Below are 19,532 nucleotides of genomic sequence, written 5' to 3' on the forward strand. Positions count from 1 at the left end.
TCTCAACATCACAACACCATCAGCTGTTTCCCAACCCTGTACTACATTCAAACTGAAACAGATTTTCGTGTATAGGGTGATTGCAGAAAGACAACTTGCAACTTTTTTCTGAATATCTGGCACAAAATGTGTTTTAGAATGTTGTAATTTGGAACATATTATATAATTTATTCAAAAGGAATTTGTTTGACATAAAATATAAGAAACCTATTTTCGAAAACAGAAATGGCTTTTATAAAAATGCCCCAATTTTAAAGATCATCTAAGGAATATGAAAATTAAATTGGTTTGTTTTTGTTCCCTTCCTTTTCTTTCTAGAATTACATTTTTCCAGCCCTGGAACATTTAAACCCTATTTCTTTTATCTTATAGTATTTTTCTAAATCCTGGAACCCCTAGAACCAATGCTCTAGAACTATAATATTATGTCCCCCTTTGCACATTTTAACGCGTCGTTCGTAATCGTCAGTGGTGGCCAAACACAAGGATCCACCCAACCATGAGCTCTCGAAGCGATACACACTGTACACCATACAGTATGGAGTTCTTTCGTGAGAAAATAGGCGGAAGGGTGGGGTTTCCTTATAGACAGCCTTTGTATAGTTATCTCACTTACTTACTTTTACTTTTTCATCCTCTGTTGCCGTTAAGCGTCGAGGGGAGATGCAGTTTTCTATGGTAGGCCAGCTCTGCAGCTCTTTCAGTTGTTTTCTTAGTGTTTCCTTGACACCCTCGATCCACCTTTTGCGTGGCCTTCCTCTTCCTTTACATCCCGAGTGCTTGGTGTTGTAGGCTCTCGAGGCTGGCTGGTCAGGTGACTTGCGTAACAGGTGGCCAAACCATTTTATCCTCTGTCTTTCTATGTAACGCAGCCAGGACTCATTGACGATAGCTCCCCTTACTTCTTCATTTCTCTGCCTGTCTAGTCTTGTGATTATTAAGGGTTTTGCGGAGACATTTTATTTCGCAAGCGGTGATTTTACTTAAGGTCCAGGTCTGGTACTTAGAACATAATGTTGGTATGAATATTGAGGTGATAAGCTGCCTCTTTGTGTCAACAGAGATGTTTGGATGAGATAGGAGGGGTGCGAGCTGGTAGGTGACAGCATTGGCTTTTTGAGTTCGCATTTCTATTTCTTTGTCTATGGACCCGTTTTCAGAAAAAGTGCTGCCAAGATATTTAAACTCCTTCACCTGTTTCAGTTGTTTACTATTGACATGGATGTTCAGGGGACTATGGTTTCTGATCACTTTCATAACTTCTCTTTTTGATGTGCTTATTTTCATGTTGAATTCCTCACAGGTGTTGTTGAATTCGGTCGTGTGATTTTGGAGGCTTTGTTGGTCATGATGAATAAGACATTGGTCGTCTGCGAACAGAAATTCATTTAGGCTTTCTGGGCTTTGGTTTGCGTCTTGCGTTATTGAGTCCATATATATTATAAACAGGAGCGGAGATAGAACGCATCCCTGTCGAACTCCAGAACTTACTTTGAACCAGTCTGTATTGCCTTCCTTCGTTCTTACTGAACTTTTGCTGTTGGTATATAGAGTTCTGACATTATCTAACATTTGTCCTCTTAGCCATACTTTTCTAGTGTCTTCCTGAGTTATGCATGGTTTACTCTGTCAAAGGCCTTCTCCTGGTCTATAAAGACGATGTTGGAATCTTTGTTGAGTTGGATTGTTTTCTCGCATATCTGTCGTAATGCGAATACGGCATCCGTGCATCTTCTTCCCTTTCGGAATCCAAACTGAGCTTTGCTCAGATTTCTCTATACAATAGGTCTTATGCGCTACTATAGTAACTTTGCCTGAGTTTTTCCTGAGTGACTTAACAACGAGATGCCTCTATATGTTGTGCTGTCGCGATTGTTGCCTTTTCTCTCCATTATGGTACCACTATGGCTTTGCCAGTCTTCTCGGCATTTTCTTTGTTCCCAGGCTAAAATTCGCGTCAGCCACAGTATACCGGTGTTTCCACAAACTCTTATGGCTTCCACTGTGATGTCATCTAGTCCTGGGCTTTGTTCATGGGGCTGGTCTTGAGTGCCTTTTCTATTTCACTGGGAAGTATTGGTGGTTCTGTTTGATCTCCATATGATGGTTGGAACTATTCGTGTTGTTCGTGGCAAGCGTCTGGGTTGAGCAGTTCTTGTAGTTTTTGTGGCATGTTGCACTAGTTCACATCATTACGCCTACCTCCAGAAGTCCCAATGATCTTGCCATATTGTAAAGCTACAGTAGTCTAACAGTTTGCATATAATAGGTTTTGCCAAGAGACGAAATATCAATGGGGCAATGTTCACGCTTTTCAAGACGATCAGATCGAGCAATCATGAACACATTGCTATTCTCTTATCAGCTTCGCGAACAGGAAAATGGCACTGACGTAGATGAAGGTCTGCCTTGAGAATGCGGGCCGTTGAGATGTATGAAAGTTACAGCTGCAGATATCTTCTTCGGACAGACGTCTAATGGGACTCATCTACAGAATTTTTCACCCTGGTAAGGTTTAAATGGGTGCTAGGTGCTAGTGATGTGTGCTTGACCTGAAGTGGTCGCTTTATCTGGGAATATTTAGTTCTGATTCTCTATAGGTCCTTAATCATGGAAGATCTCCCATGATATCAAAGAAGGCCTTGATGGCACTTTAACATTATTTCCGTAACGTGTCTTAAACCTACGAAATGAGTTGCTCTCTACTATTTACTAATCTTAACCATGATCTCAGAAGGCAAAGGAAACTTTAGAAAAACAATATTATATGCAAACTGTTAGACTACTGAAGCTTTACAATATGGCAAGATCATTGGGACTTTTTAGTGGTAGGCCTAAATGATGTGAACTAGTGCAACATGGTACAAAAATGAGGACAAAGGTGAAAATGGGTTCTTTGTATGCGCTATGTAGAGCAATGCTATTCTGTGGGATAAACTCAAATAATATCAGCCAAATTCCTTTTGATCTCTAAATGCTGTGTACAAATTTGAAACTAATAGATAAAGTGAGAAGGAAAATATAGACAAAAAAACCCACGTATTCACAATATTGTCAACCTATACTCAACCCACCACATCAACTTACACACAAATTCTGGCGGTGAAGGAAGCGACGTCAGTGGGCTCAGACCCCAAGACCCCGTTCCTAGCCACCCACAGAAAGTTCTCCCTATCCAGACTGCGGTTGCCGATACACTGGTACAGTGACGATACAAAGTTCTGCTGACAGCCCTGGCTTGATACCAGAGAAAGGAACGACACAATCACCAACGCTTGGGAAGTAGAGAGAAAATGATGAATTAGCTTTGTTGGTGGATTTGAGGAAAATGTTTTATAATCCAAGCAAATTAGTTACGCATAATTGCGTTACTTTTATTTATGGTATTGTTCGTAAAAAAAATAAAAATGACAAATGTTTTGTACCCTTGAATGCAGCAGGTAAATAGGGCCATGTGTAGGGGGAAATCTCGCGAACCAAGGCTGCTCATGGGTGACCCAACTCTTCCTCCCATTACTTTTCTATTTATGAATCTTTCCTCATGAATTTCTCCATGTACATTTTACATTGAACCACGGTTCTATTGATATGATCTGGGTTTGAGGGGGGAGGGGATTTCGCTCAGAGAAAAGTTGGAGTTGGTAACATGATGCCAAAAACAACACCACCGAACATCATTAACAACACCCATTCGAGTAATGATAAACTGATACAAAAAAGGGAATACATGTTGCATGAGTGTTTGCAGGTAAAGGGGAAGTGACAAGAGACTTTTCCTACCTTATACAACGCTCGCACAATCCATATACATGTAAGCCTGTCTGTATTTACTACCAGTAAATCATTTTTTGTGCGATAGGGGGGGGGGGAGAGGTAAACATAAAGGGAGGGTACCTCAAAAATAATTACAAGATTTTAGGAGTAACTTCCCACATGATTGGTATCAGAACAACCTCTATCATAGTCACGTAAATTCTACCGGCTATGCACAGCGCTACATGGTTCAGGCCCGTAAATTCTACGGGCGCGGCAGTGAAGAGATAAATTAGTCAGCTTAGCTAAAGAGAGTTATGCCTTGTGTATTTGTTAGTAATAGTACGTTGGAGCTGGGAATGTTTTGTAATTAAAGCAAAACAGTCGTTTCAGATGACTTAAAAAAAATTGACTGAGTAGTTGTGTTATGGCATCATAATTTACCTAGGTTTAGTCATGTAAGCGCCAAAAGATTAGTTTTTGTGTACGGATTTGGTAGTACGAGGGTCATTCAAAAAGTTGTTCCTCCTCTTCAATAACTTCTAAACTATTCAAGATATCTTCATGAAATTTGTACACAATTGACTTTCAATTGTATACGCTCGACCCCCCCCCAAAAAAAAACAACAAAAAAAACAACAAAAAACAAAAAAAAGAACACAAAAAACCCCCAACAGAATTATGCTATGATGTCGCACCTTTATGCTATTGCTGTTTACATCATGGGAGCTATGGTACATTGTCTCAGAGAAAATGGCATCCAGCAAACCAACGAATGTGTGCCTTAAGCAAAGAGCTGTTATTGAGTTCCTTACTGCAGAGGGAGCTGCACCCATCGATATTCATAGTAGAATAAAGCTTGTCTCTGGTGAAGCATGTATACTGTTAGAAGATGGGCAAAGGAGTTCGCTGAAACCAGTCTAGCAGAGACAGATTTGCGTGACCAAGCAAATTGTGGTCGTCCCAACTCTGCCAGTGATGTTCAACACCAGGAGAGAGTTGATGAGATCATCCAAGCAAACCGGTGGATCAAATTAAGAGATGTCAGTGAAATGCTAGGGATTTATGTAGGGAGTGCTCAGTGTATTATCTATGATGTGTTGGATTACAGGAAAGCGTGTGCACGGTGGGTTCCCTACATGTTTTCACCCGAGCTGAAATTGAACCGAAGTCAAGTTAGTGATGAACTCCTGGCTTGTTATACCGATGAAGGTGACGTTTTCTAACGCCGTATAGTCACAGGAGACAGACTTGGGTACACCATTATGACCCAGAGAACAGAAGCCAATCGAAAGACCTCAAGAAGTTCAAAGTTGTTTCATCTGCAAAGGAAGTTCTTATGACAATGTTTTGGGACTGCGATGGTCTGATTCATAAGGAATTTTTGGAACAGGGTTCCACTATCAACTCTGAACGATATATTGAGACCCTGAGAAAGCTTAGAGCATGGCTGTCACGAGTTCGGCCCGGGAAAAAATGCGCTTTTGCACCAGGACAACGCTCGTCGACAAACGAGTCGATAAGCTCAAGATGCCATGAAAAGTCTTAGATTTCAAGAGACCTTACTGCACCCATCATACAGTCCAGACCTTGCTCCATCTGACTTTTATCTTTTTCCTAGTTGAAGAAGTACCTAAAAGGAAAACGTTATGCAGATGACGATGAAGTTCAAGAAGATGTGCGTCACTGGTTCAGAGGAAAACCACATGAATTTTTCGCCGACAGCATGGCACAACTTAATCGACGTTGGCGGATCTGCACCGACAAAGAAGGCGACTATGTTGAAAAGTAAAGGTGCTGTCATGTAACAGACATCCTAAGCTTTCATTTGGTGTATAACTTGTGTATGTACCATCGGTAATAAAGAAATTATGAACTTGGAGGCAAAACGTTTTGGACGACCTGTGTACATGCATATTGAAATGACATGTGTTTTGTAATCAAGCAAAACAGTCAATAGTGGAGACAGATAGATGTACTAAAGTTTGTGGATGGATTTGTGGGTTGACATTTTTAATAAAAACAAAACAGGCAATCAAGCTGAGGTGCGTTAGTCAGCTTCATTTCTTTTTTAGATTCGTAAGACTCGTTAAGATTTGTTTGTGCGTGTTTTGGGGAGCGTGTGTTCGCACGTGCTTGTTGGTAATGTGTGTATATAAATGTGTATGTATGTGTGTGTGTGTGTGTGTGTGTGTGTGTGTGTGTGTGTGTGTGTGTGTGTGTATCCGTATCTTTGATTATAAGTGTGTGTGAGTGTATGAGAGTGTGTGACACAGTGTGTGAGTGTGTTTGTGTGTGTGTATATATGTGTGTGTATGGATGTGTGTGTGTGTGCATGTGTGTGTGCATGTGTGTGTGTGTGTTTGTGTGTATGTGTGTGTGTGTGCTCATATTTCTAGGTTCCTTCTAAAAGCACTCTGAGCACGATTGTCTTACATACGATCAACTCACATACATGTAAAGTACACGAGCTCTATAATGTTTCAATGTGATGTGTCGTCTTGTAACTTTACTTGTACCAAAACACAATACCACCGAAATTAAAAAAAAAGAAATGTGATATATTTTATATTGAATGAGGAAGGGCACCATCTTCGACTGCTTCCCTTTATGTAAAGTAAATTAAAATCGACAGCTGTATAGTCTTCATTTAACTTACAGATACGGCAACTAAAGGTCATGCAAATATAATATTGCTTTTTGAGTGGAAAGATGCACTTTAGTCTATAGGGTTATCTAAAATGAAATTACGAAAACAAAATAGCCTTCAATAGGTTACGTGTCATTAGTACCTTTCATCAGGAAGTGACACAATCCTCTCTTCTAACTCAAACACACTTTTTATAATGCAGAAGGCCCGCAAGCAGTTCTAAATCCCCTTAATGGGATTAGCAAAAGACTTTGTCATCACTTACCTATCAAACAAATCTGCCATTTGAAATCCATCCTCGAAGTTAGAAAAAAAAACGCTCATAAATACTGAACGATTTAACAACTGTTGAAATGTTTCTGATATTCGCTTATCACAGCATTCTGTGAGACAAATTGTTGCTTTAGTTAATAGATTGACAGGCGCAGTATATTTTTTGCAGTCAGTTGTGAAACAATACGTTTCTAGATGTTTAATTCGTTTCTCAGCGAACAGAGTATCACCTGGCCCATATGGTATCCTATCTACCTTCATAGAGATCTATGGTCAGTTTTTTCCTTGTTGACGAATAGAACTTGGAAATGAAAATGTTCAGAGACGTTGGCGCCGTTAGATTTCGGGGATTAAGGAAATGCGACTTATTTTGCAGGAGTAAAGCGGAAATTTTTTTCACACATTCGTCGTGCACAAATTCTCATTTCCAAGCTGGACGTGGGAACAGGATCAAGAAATCAAAACATTACAACGTCACAACACAGAAAGTGGTGACGTCAAAACTTGCCCGGGGGTTAGAACGTGTGATCAATCTTTTCCGCGGATTTTAATCAGGAGCTGCGGCGTTTGAAACCCACCCCACCTCTTCCTGTTTGGTGAACCCGGGGGCGACAATCACATTAGAGTCGTTTATGATTCGAACTTGAAACCCGCTGACGAACATGTACCATGGGAGAATGAGATGAAATATTGCAAAGTAGACACTGATGGATGGGCGCAGGTGACTGATGCTTGTGATCCTAGGACTGCATCTTCTCAAGATGTGGACATTCACAATCTATCTCCATGTCCTGCTGACTGTTAACAGGTGCTTAGATAGCTTTCCCACGACCATATTAGAAGGAAAGCTCATGCAATAAATGTGTTCCTAGATGTTGTTACGATCGTGCAAATGATAAACCAACAAACGACAAACAAACAAAGAGATTTGCAGAAGGGAGAATAAAGAAAAGAAACAAGATAATAAAAACTAATAGGAAAGAATATAAAATAATAGTGTTAACATTATTAGATTGCATTTATATTGCGCTCTATCTCATGCAAGAATAAGCTCAGGGCGCTTTACGTCGATGACATGATCACTGAGAGAAATTCTTCATTCGCACAAAATAAAAACATTTCACCTGAACAAGAACACAAGTTGAACCGCCTAAAGAAGAACTTTTAAAACCATTAATTCAATATATACATGTAGGGACAGCAGTGGAAAGCAAAGCATATTAGCACATACCAACACAAAACAACACAGACACAAATGCGTCACGAGCAGTCGTTTAAACGTAGTAGGTTTTGTTGTTTCTCTGTGGTCAATGATTAAACAATGGGGCGAAAAGCGTGCGAGCTCACGAAGCTCTCGGGGGAATGTCTGCGCGTCAACCGACGGACAACCGCTGACCTGCTTCCTTATCAGCACACACCTGGTGCGGGTTGTGCCGCTCGTTGTTCCATTGTTAGAGGCCATTAAAAGCTTTAATTATGTTGGTTTGAAGGTGAAGGCTTGTGTGTGACCAAGGCCCATACAACCAGACGGTTTTAGAACACTAATCAAAGTCTCACCCCCGAAAAGCCTTTTTTTTCATCACAAGGGTGATAAAATCACAGTACTCTTTGATCCTCCTCACTTAATTAAGAATTAGAAACAATTTGTTGATCTACCACAATTTATGTGGGCCTACTCATCATGATGATGATACTGCGAGCTGGGCAGTTATTGAAACTTTCTATGAAAAAGACAGTGCCTTAGGTTTATTCAGGGTGGCACCCAAGTTAACCAACTCTGTGCCAAGTTTTGAACAACAAAGGTTTTTTTGGCTGTGCACGTGCTTAGTGGCAGTGTATCAAAAGCAATTAAATTGGGACACTCTATGTATCTCTGAATTAATCCTTTGTCTGACATTGCTATATCTGATTTCTGTAATGACTTTGATGATCTTTTCAACGTTTTCATTTGGTCACTTGTGTCATTCTCTGTCGAATATCGTAACCCAGTCACAACTACATCACAGCACCATGAATTGTTCCAGCATACACTTCTGTGGTTGAAAGATAATTCTTGAAGTTTGGCCCAGAGGACAAAAAGAAAGTTGCAAAAGCATTAATATGAGTCAGTGAGTGAATCCACAACATCACCGCTTAGCAAGGTCCTGTGGCAGACACATTGTGAGCTGCAATGGAGGATTACTTACAGTGATATCAAGATGAACTTGAAAGTCTGTTGTCAGTCACCAGAGGAAAAGGTGGACATTTGGACATATCTTGACAATCCAGACCCCCCCCCCCCCACAGCAGTTACATAGTTACATTTTCGTTTTAAGGAGACAGATAATGACCGACAAAACAATCGCATCGTTTTCAAGCAGTAGCAGGGTTGTAGCGGATAGCTTTTTGATAAATCAAAATCTAACGAGTAAGAATTTTAGTCAAAAAATAGTTGCAATTCCGGTACACCTTGATAAAAAAAACCCCACATACATTGTTAATTTTGTAAAATTTTGCAATACATTAAAGATGCAATGCAATTAAAAATAAAATTTCTGACGTAAGTGGATGCACTTTGAAGAAACTTTATGATGTAGTCTGCAAGGATTGTACATGGATATTGGAAGATTCCTCATCTTCCTATGCAAGGCACCTGACCCTCCTCAGCCAGAAACAATTTGAACATTGTCGTCACGGTGGCTTGTAAAAAGCCAGTTTTAAACTTGTGGAATTTGTTGGTTTGTTTGAAGCTGCTTTAAAAAATGCATTTTAAACCTTTGATGAACAGAGCGCACAGTAGACAGAATCTAAAGCTGAAAATGCTCCAGGAGCCAAACGTAACTGAAAACAAAGGTGATTCCTGCAAATGCAACACAGTGGACTATGAGTCAGTGTATTTATTAACGTCAGACTGCACGATGATCTTTACAGTGCTGCCAAAAATTCGTTGCGCAACTTGTCCTCAAACATCTCTAACGGGTGAATCAATTTAACTTAAACTTTGCACAGCAGTTTGTGTCAATTTATCTTAACATAATTTTTCCACAACAATTGAGGCTAGATTTAAAAACGTATCTTCATGAATTTATATAAAATATTAAAATGGGGCCAACTGGTCACCCCACAGCTCGTGTTATAGTACCACTGCGTGTGTTGTGTGAGCTCATAAATGCGCAGAGCAACGCGCGCAGTCGCTGACCTCGATTCTCCGACGATGAACAAAGGCCGAAGAAGGATTGAACCGTCTCGGTATTTCCTGGGGTCAAGTGTTCCAATGAAATATAGTGTTATACTTAAAGGTAACATCTGATAACATTAATTTGGGGTATAAAAAGAACTATAGCATGTTCACTTTTGTCTGACTGCCGTTAAAACAAAATATAATAAAATCGCTCTGTTCTGTCTTCTCAGATCTTTGTTTACGGGACTAAATGTTGGATGACCAAGAGAATCTAAAAGCACATTCATAAAGGTCACTGCAAACTTAGGTTCCTGCACGTTTTCTTTGATGTAAGCCTAAAGTGGTTTAAAAATAATAGGGGATTGACAGTATGCACTTAACACATTTAAAAATTGAAAAATTTTCTTCAACACCACACATTTCATGGGTGTAGGAAAATCCCTTAATGAGCTAGACTTTTTTCAACTCTGTCAGACGAAAGTGAACAAGCTATAGCTAACTGCTCTAGCCTCTTTGTCTTCATGACAGCACAAACATTTATCAGATAGGAGACACCTTCTGTACTTACACTCGTTAATCTAAAACATGGGTAACTTTAAGAGTGACAAACGTTGCTGGCAAATTTACTGAAATTTCCTTGAAAACACTATCCTCAGTGATTTAATTTTAACGGACCGTAGTTTCGACTTATACAGTTGGCTACGAGCTGAGCTGGGATTCTGATTTTGCCTCCTAGAGTGGTCTAGCTTACCTCTCATCTGTCGAAGAATGGGTTTTCTTTTTGTACAGTACATTTATGGTGGACAAACAGATACAACTTTGAACGGAGAATAACAAACCAAGCCTGGCTAAAGGTTTTAATCCACCACCATCACAACTACGACAACAACAGCAAAAACCACAACAAAAGCAGCAGCAGAATCAGCAACAGCTGCAGCAACAGCAACAGCAGCAGCCGAAGCTGCAACAACAACAACTTTACGTTCAACGACAACACTAACAATGGCACTAAGAACAACAACGACTGCAATAACAGGTACAAATCAGAAACAACAGCAACAGTAACGACAGAAACTAACACAAAACTCTTTTGTGATTTTAGAATTACTTTCAATAATTAATAATTATACTTAGTGTGTTGAAAAAGTGGACCCGTGAATAGGAAATCAATTTCTACAGAACTTCAGGCACATAAGAACCAACCAACGGGACGTCAAAATTGTCAGTATGAAGCAAGTTACTCTCTATCTATCTATCTATCTATCTATCTATCTATCTATCTATCTATCTATCTATCTAAGATTGTATTTAAAAAATTGAGTACACCGTAAAACTTCGCAACTTTTTTTTTCTAAAAACATAATATATAGTTCGTGCATCAAAAACTACATTTTCTTTTCGAAAATGGCATTGCTAGGGACAGCATGCAAAAATAAGACGACCCATTCAAAGTGGAATTCCTTTGTGGGGTGAGATTTGGGGGGGGGGGGAAGAGGGGGGGGGGGGTCGAAAGTGTACGGAAACGGCTCACAAGCAATAGAACAGCTGAAACAATGTAGAACTGATGATCCAAAGAAATGACCAGGAAACTTGTCATGGGGTTATTCAAAATTTCCAGTGGCGTAATCGAACGTGTATTGAGAGGAATGGTCAACACATGGAACATAACATTTAAATGGCCACCACTTTCCCTAAGTTCGTTTGGCAATGTCAATTCAAAAGAATTTGTTCTTTAATGCATAAAAACGCATTGCGGTTGATGTGAAGTTTTTTTGGTTTACTCAGTTTTGGTTGAATTTAAAAAAAACTTTACTATTTTTCGAAGACGAGAGTCAATATTTTCTTCTCGTCAGTAACGATTTAAACGCCCTATAGGTTGGATTCTATTTATATACACTTTGGTTGAAAATAAATGGTGCATAGATGAGTGAACGCTTTCAGGTCAGTATGTCTACTGAGAGGTTTGTTTTTGTATTGTAGACGTAGGTGGTTTTACATCCCCATAGACACAATAAAATTTTTAATCATTTAGGATGCTGGCTTTGACCCTGACCTTGAGAGAACCTTTCAGCAGAAAGACAAAAATTTCTCCCAAACCAGAATCAGACTCATGAGACAGGGAAGGCCCCAACCGTTACACCATACACGATAGTCACTCGAAGGGTACATGAAAGTACAATGTAAGTTTCATGATCAGCAAGGCAGGAGGAACCCCCCCCCCCAAATAAAAAACCAACAAAAAACCCCCACAAAAAAACAAAACCCCCAAAACAAAAACAAAAACAAAACAAAACAAAACAACCCCACAAAAAACAACAACAATAAACACACAAACAAAAACAAAAGAAACACAATAGTACAGAAAAACATATAAAAACAAACAAGCCCAAAAACAAAGGATACCTTTGTTGGCTAATTAGTTTAAATCTATACATTTGGGGGATGTGGTGGGGGTATACGTAATGGGGTGGGGAGGGGGGGGGTTAATACAATGTTCTGGAATGCATCTATGTATGCATATGAATGTATGTATGTATGTATGTATGTATGTATGTATGTATGTATGTATGTATGTATGTATGTATGTATGTATGTATGTATGTATGTATGTATGTATGTATGTATGTATGTATGTATGTATGTATGTATGTATGTATGTATGTATGTATGCATGTATGTATGTATGTATGCATGTATGTACGAGGGTCGTTCAAAAGGTGTTGCGGGTGTATGTGTGTGTTTGTTTGTGTGTGTGTGTGTGTGTGTGTGTGTGTGTGTGTGTGTGTGTGTGTGTGTGTGTGTGTGCGTGTGGTAGTGTGTATGTATGTATGTATGTATGCATGTTTGTGTGTATGTATATATATATTTATATATATATATATATATATATGTGTGTGTGTGTGTGTGTGTGTGTGTGTGTGTGTGTGTGTGTGTGTATGTATGTATTCGGGTGAGGCATTATGGTGTTATTAAACTTTCAATAACGCCACATATAACATAACATACATAGGATTAGTAATACTTAACACACCCCCGTCGTGTCGCATCTCATATTGAAGCTTGGAATCTTGTCTTTTTAATTGCAAAGCTACATTCATGATTATTTATGACCAGAGAGAGCTATTAACGGAAATCGTAAAGTTACATTAAGAGTGACACTCAGTCATTAAGACAAAATATAATTAGAAAAACACTATTTTAAGTTTTGGACCATGATGACTATAAATCGACATGAAATACATAAATACATGTAGTACAGTAACACGTGGGACAAGTTAAAATGCGTTAATACACATATTATATATACAATTTCACAATAAGAAAAATGGGCTTACATAAGTACCCTCTATACAAAACTAATGTTTTGTTAATTGAGGCAGCGGATACCATGGCACTCTGCGTCATGCTCGTGAGCCTTCCAGTTAGTGTTTCCGACAGGAGCAGCGTCGAGTGTCACTGTTGTCCTTGCTGGTGCATAGCACAATTTTCTGAAGGTCTTGGGGTGCTGCCGACATGGTGGTTATGGTGGGAACATAATGTCCATCCTCATATTTCCATCCCCATTCTACGGGATTAAGCGTATCATTTCCCATCCACTGCTGCACCTGAAGATACACTCTTAGACTATGATTCTTAGCTGCAGCTGATGTCTGAGGGAGTGAACGAGCCTGCATAAGTGCTGTGCCTGTTGCAACTTGTGCTGAAGATACGATGGCGTACTTCGTCAAGACTTTCTTCTGGTTTTCCATTGTACAGAAGCACAACGGCTTTCTCAACGGAAGCAGCAACACTTTGGGCAAATTGGTTTGTCATAAAATATGTATTTAAGCTTCTAAGAGCATCATTTTGTTGGAACTTTTTCAAAGTAGTCCATTTCCCGATACTAAATGTCCTTGAGGTGGTGTCACAGCCAGTAAGGGAATGGAGAAAGAGCAAAGAATGTCGAAAAGTCCCCAGTTGTATAATTAATTGTTTAAGGGGGGGGGGGGGGGGGCTACACCCTGAAAATCAAAATTCGGTTCAAAATCATGGAATTTGAGTTGTAGGCATATTTAGCTTCCTCAGCCTCTCCTACAACTATTTCATCGCATAAGAACCCCGAAAAATCGTATATTTTCCCCATACTGGGCATGTTTGTAACCGCCATTTCCTCATAAAGTCAGTATTTTATTGCGACTTTTCTCTATACTTTTTTGAATAACTCCACCATTTTTCATCCAATATTCATGAAATTTTCACAGAATGAAGAGAAGAAGCAATACTAACAATTTGTCTGTTGAATTTTAGATATATGGAATAGATTTTGTTGGTGGTGTCTGGAGTGTGGATTTTCAGTGATTTTTCGCAAACTTGAATGCTACCTCTGGAAAAAATTCATTAAAAATTTTGTAATTTGTTTAGGAAAAAAACAACAAACAAATTTTTAGATCTAATGTTTGTAAACACGCTTGCAAAAAACCCCAATCAATTTCCATGAGCGATAAGTGCGGTATTCATTACGTAAGACATGTCAATAAAATCCAATATGGTGGCACATCCATGGAAACGAAACTTTTTTCTCAAATTTGATTGCGGATTTTAAGACTCCTTACTATGCTTGTTATATGTGTAAAATTTGGTAAAATTCGGTCCTGTAATAAGCGAGATAGCTTCCAGGTGTAAACCCCCCCCCCTCCTTAATATCATATTGCTTTAATTTTAAGCTGGGATGTTTTTGTTCGAGTAGAAATAGATGTTATGAGCATGTTCATCAGCATAAGGTGCTAACAGAAGAAGAAGATCTGTATCTTCTCCTATTACTGAGGTATCTTTGTGCTGCGCACACTTGATTGCTTTTTGGACTACCTTAAGGTCAGCATCACAACTGCTGTACATGACAATGTGTCCTCTGTCTTCATGCATTGACCCGGGACATTGATAAGCCATAGCTAATTTCCTTTCTCGTCAAGAAAAAGATCCTTTGAAGATTGGAGAACCATGTCTGACTTAAAATGAACAGCTTGTCCTGTAATTCTGTTGGCGCTTTTGAGCCGTGTCATATCTTTTGTCGACGGTCCAGAAAAATATCCATCAAAAACAAAGGTCGCGTTTGAATAATTCCTGCTGACATAAGAAGCATATTGTGTCACGATAATACAAATGAAGGTGCTCCCTCGTTGCTGGGAATGCACAGCAGTAAAGACCCTCCATCAATTGAGGATCTGCAGGTTAGCTGGTGATGGCAGATCAGGCGTAACCATTGTCCTTGATATCAAAAGTTTTTAAAGCAGAGCTGATTTGTTGGATTGATGAAGGATATTTGCAGATTCAGACGAAGGGTAGCTGCAAAGTTCGTGTTTAAAAATCTCTGTCGTGTCTTCATATTTTGAAGTTGCAGCTGTCACTAATCTCTGAAACAACAACTGAGAGGCTAGAGTCAAAGGGTCGTGGTTAGCTTTTACAGCTGTCTTTGCAGTCATTACAACAACCTTGTATTTTTTCGTCAAGGACAATTCTGAGACTGATCCACCTTCCATTTTGCTGAGAACAGTTTGACCAACGTCTTGTGCTTTGTCAACGTTGACAGCTGTTTTTGCAAGCACCCTCGTAACGATATTTCTCAGACTAGCGTCTTCAGCCAACGGATTTCTCTCATGAAAAAAACTTGGCAACAGCCATCATATCCTGCGCATACTTTGCCGATCTCGACGGACTCATTTCTTTGTGCTGTTCACTTGAGAGACGCAATGTCCAACAAAACTCTTATAGATATGACGGTGAGTCTCTTCTAGCCTGTTCATCATCTGGAGGTACAAGTATACTAATTATTAGATAGGGTTACATGTTGTGAATAGTAGAAAGATATAAAAGCCAGTTGCCCGCTGTCTCTGCCTTTAGAAACATCTTTAAGACGTCAACCATTGTCGTTATTATATTGAAGCCACACTTTGCTCGCTCTACAGATGAGAGTACTTTTGTGATCTTCGACTTTTCTAGCCAAACCAAGAAGAAGTTCATTGCCCTTCACACACACCCTCACACACACACACACAAACACACACACACACACACACACACACACACACACACACACACACACACACACCAACGCAGGCACGCAGTCACATACAAACAATACAATGCCGAAAGCCAGTATGAATGAACGACTGAGATATCTAGATCTAGATTCAAGTCATTTCTACATGTACTTAAATTAGACATAGATCTAGATCTAAGTAGATCTAAACACATAGACCTAGATCTATTGATTTACTAAAATAAGTATTTCATAGAAACTTTTGTTCTTTGACCAAAACGGGTTTCAATACTTTAGTGCACACGTATGTGTGTCAGTACAGGCGTCTGTATGTTTTTGTTTATTTTGAAAACGTACATGTGGTAACAAAGCAATTCTTCCTATATAGCTAACTCATATTAAAGTTGCAAACTACACAAAAAGGCAAAAGCTGGCTTTAAACTTCTGCGAAAATGCGTCAATAAACTTTTAGGGTTAAGTGTGTCACAGGAAGAAAGGTGTTAAGGTTTCCAGTTTCCAAGAAAAGTGCATCACTTCCCTTGGAATGCCCGGATGAAAACCAGCAAAAGCGTTTCTGCGCGCATCAAAACAATGGCAGCCGAGGCGACTGCAGGGTCAAGCCGGTTTAGTATGGCAAACTGGTAGTACATGTAACACAAACGCGCTTTTCCCGCAAATGTTCATGTGTACAGCAATTATTACCTTTTATCTTGTCTTACGGCTATAACTGTAGGCCTATTATAATAGGCTTCTAATTTTGGGAAAGGAAAAAATACGAGCTTAATTAGTCAACGGGCTATGTTTATTTTCAGCCCTTTATAAGCCCCTCAACGACTCATTCTACACTACTGCCGTGATCTAACTTTTTCAGAGATGATCTGACAAAACGCATTTTTTTCTGGCGTATCGACCGTTCACTTCACCTGTGATCTGGTAAAACGCATTTTTTCCTTCCCGAGATGGACAAAAAAATGCGTTTCATCAGATCACAGTTGACGTATGGTCGATACGCAGATTAAAAAAACCCACTGCTGGCATCTGTTTGATACGTTGAATGTTCACATGCGTTGCTGAATTGACCTTTTTGTCCCAATTTACAAAGTCTGAATAGTTCATTTGTAATACTTTCGGGCCCCCACCAGCGATCTGCACTGTCGCCACAAAATCGGTAAAACCGAAAATATTTCCCTTTCTTCTCATATTCTTCTCAACCTTACCATGAAACGAGTCACAGGACATGAATGTATGACCCGTTTCAAGGTACTTCAAAGTGACCATGTGGAGAAAAGGTTTGCTGCTGTCATTTAACAGCCTTGCTAGGGCTGTTTTATTTGGTCCTGAACAATTATCACACTGTTTAATGATGTCCTTTGCATCCTCAGCCATGTCACAAATTGCTTTAACAAAAGCTGAAGTAACGTCGGAGGCAGACCTTCCCAACGTTGCCTCATGCCAGAGGACAGATCTGACTTGCTTTGGGCTTTGATTTTTCGCCTGCTGTCCTAAGGGTGCGAACGTCTCGTGGAAAGCTACAAGGCAGTTTTGGAAGACGCAGCTTTTGACGCCCCGCATGAAAGGCAACAAAACGACCTTTTGCATGTCTGCCGATACAATGATCTCGGACCCTTATTCAGGGCCTTTCTCTCTATCTTTGTCTTAGTGTTTACGGTTTGATGCAACCCGTCTCTTGTGGGCTGTGTACAGTTGACACGTCTCAAGTCTGTGTCCAGTGCGGGCGGCTGGAGCTCATGGTGTGAGAAACTCAGACATATCTCACACATCTCGTTTCAAAGATTTAGCTGCACTCCCCTACGGTAGGATTTGTACCCTGCCTTTAGAGAGCAATACGTCTCTGTGAAATAGGAGTGCATTTCACGAATGGTTATGTCCGATGACAAATATCGCCTATTAGGAGCATGTTCTCGCTTGTAGTGGCTCACTGAAGGGTGGAACTCTTCAATGCGGGAGTCTATTGCGGCAATAAAGTCTTTTGCACCCCTTTTGTCTCTAAGGGCAAACAAGTCACTTGCAGAAGCACCTGATATTTTTAAACTGTTAAATACGGAATTGGATGTATCCGAGGGTGTGCAGAAAAAAACCAAAGAGCAGACGACGACCTGTTAACCTCAGTTTTTTTAGAGCGTACACGAGAATTGAGAAAATTCACTTTTAATATTCGAGCGGAGTTGAAAAATCCAATTTCGGCGATCATTATAGGGTTGACTTCAAAACTCCTCATGAATTACTTGACGTCTTTGTGGAGGGATTTTCACGATGCAGGTCATTTTACTGTTGCATGGAGGAAGAATGGTGTGCTTTTCCTTAAGAGTAAAATGTGGTACTTCTCGTCTTTCAGATGCAACGGGTGTTATCGTGGGTGATGGAGGCAAGGCGGTTTGGTACAGCTGATCTGATGACGAAGGGGTTGAGTCTGGTACAGTTAATCTGAGATAGAGGGGGTTTCTTCAAGTTGCCCTGGTGATAAAGGGATTAAGTACTGATATGGCGACAATGGCAGAAAGTCTGTTGGGCAAGCTGATATGGGTTGCACTGGAGATGCAACAGACTGACTTACCTTAGAGACACAGAATGGTGGTTCGCCTGCATTTTGGGTAAGAGACAATTTGAGAAATGAAAAGTCGTATTCTCAAGAATCACTTTGCTTTCTTCAAATGATTGTTGCTAAGGCGGCATCGGTGACAAAGGAGATGGAACATTGTCAAATTCAGACAGGAGATCAGACAAAGACCTGCGCTCTCCCACCATCGGCGTTGAAGTTGGTTCATGCTGAGTCAAGGGACAATGGACTGGAGTTGATGTTGCAACTGGCAACAGTTCAGCGAACTCTCTGCTTTCGCTCGAGTCAGCGAATGGATTTGACACACCTGAACTCTCTGACAGATGCTCACTTTCACCAGAATCATCGTCGCCCAAATGAAGGCGTCGACGTGCACTCTTTACAGGGATAGGAACATGGGGATCTGATGGACCTGTGATCACCTCAGCACCAGAGAAAGCTGGAACCTCTATAGCGGAGGCTGCTGTGGCTGCTGTGGCTGCTGTGGCTGCTGTGGCTGCTGTGGCTGCTGATCTTTGGATTTCTTGCAAACGTCGACGTTTTACCAAGGTGGTTTATAACTTTTGTCAGAGCTGTGATCGTCTTTATGCTCTTGGACGATTTTCCTGAAAGGCACGTGTTTAAAGACGAATAAGAAGTGGAGGTGTCCTTGTGATTTGGCTGAATAGTTCATTTCATATTAACAACAGTCTCACACCTAGACGAATATTTTAGGAACTCGTCAACAGTGGTGCAAGTGTCAAAAATAAACTAAAAAGACATGTCACTCATTTGTCTTCTTCAAAAGCATTACCTCTACAGTCACTCCAGACCAATAAAATGTTCCCGACTCAAGGCTGGCAAAACAGGAGCCACGACAATTTAATGAAAGCTCCCTCAAATGCAATGAAAATAACATGATTTCAACATACCTTTTCATAAATTCTTTGAACAGTTGTTGTGCATACATGTTGAAGGAGTCACCACATGTCTTCTCTATAAACTGGTGGTCAAGAAACGAATTCCGTACACATTTAAATCACCGAATGGCATATTCACTCACCAGAATTAATAGCTGGATAAAAGTGACCGAATCTTTCGTTACCATTACCAGTGTGAGCAG

General features: G+C 40.1%; 1 protein-coding gene across 1 annotated transcript in view; it reads right to left on the bottom strand.

Annotated features, from left to right (window-relative positions):
- The window catches only part of LOC106011839, a 26,436-nt gene extending 7,977 nt beyond the window's left edge, over positions 1 to 18,459 (bottom strand). The window contains exons 1-2 of the mRNA XM_035969942.1: positions 18,428 to 18,459; positions 17,666 to 17,904 (exon numbers count right to left, since the gene is read on the bottom strand). Coding sequence (XP_035825835.1) covers positions 17,666 to 17,904; positions 18,428 to 18,459 — 271 coding nt within the window. The remainder of the gene's footprint in view (positions 1 to 17,665; positions 17,905 to 18,427) is intronic.
- Positions 18,460 to 19,532: the final 1,073 nt, after the last annotated feature.

Source organism: Aplysia californica, unplaced genomic scaffold (genome assembly GCF_000002075.1).
Source record: "Aplysia californica isolate F4 #8 unplaced genomic scaffold, AplCal3.0 scaffold00198, whole genome shotgun sequence".
NCBI classification, from domain to species: domain Eukaryota; kingdom Metazoa; phylum Mollusca; class Gastropoda; order Aplysiida; family Aplysiidae; genus Aplysia; species Aplysia californica.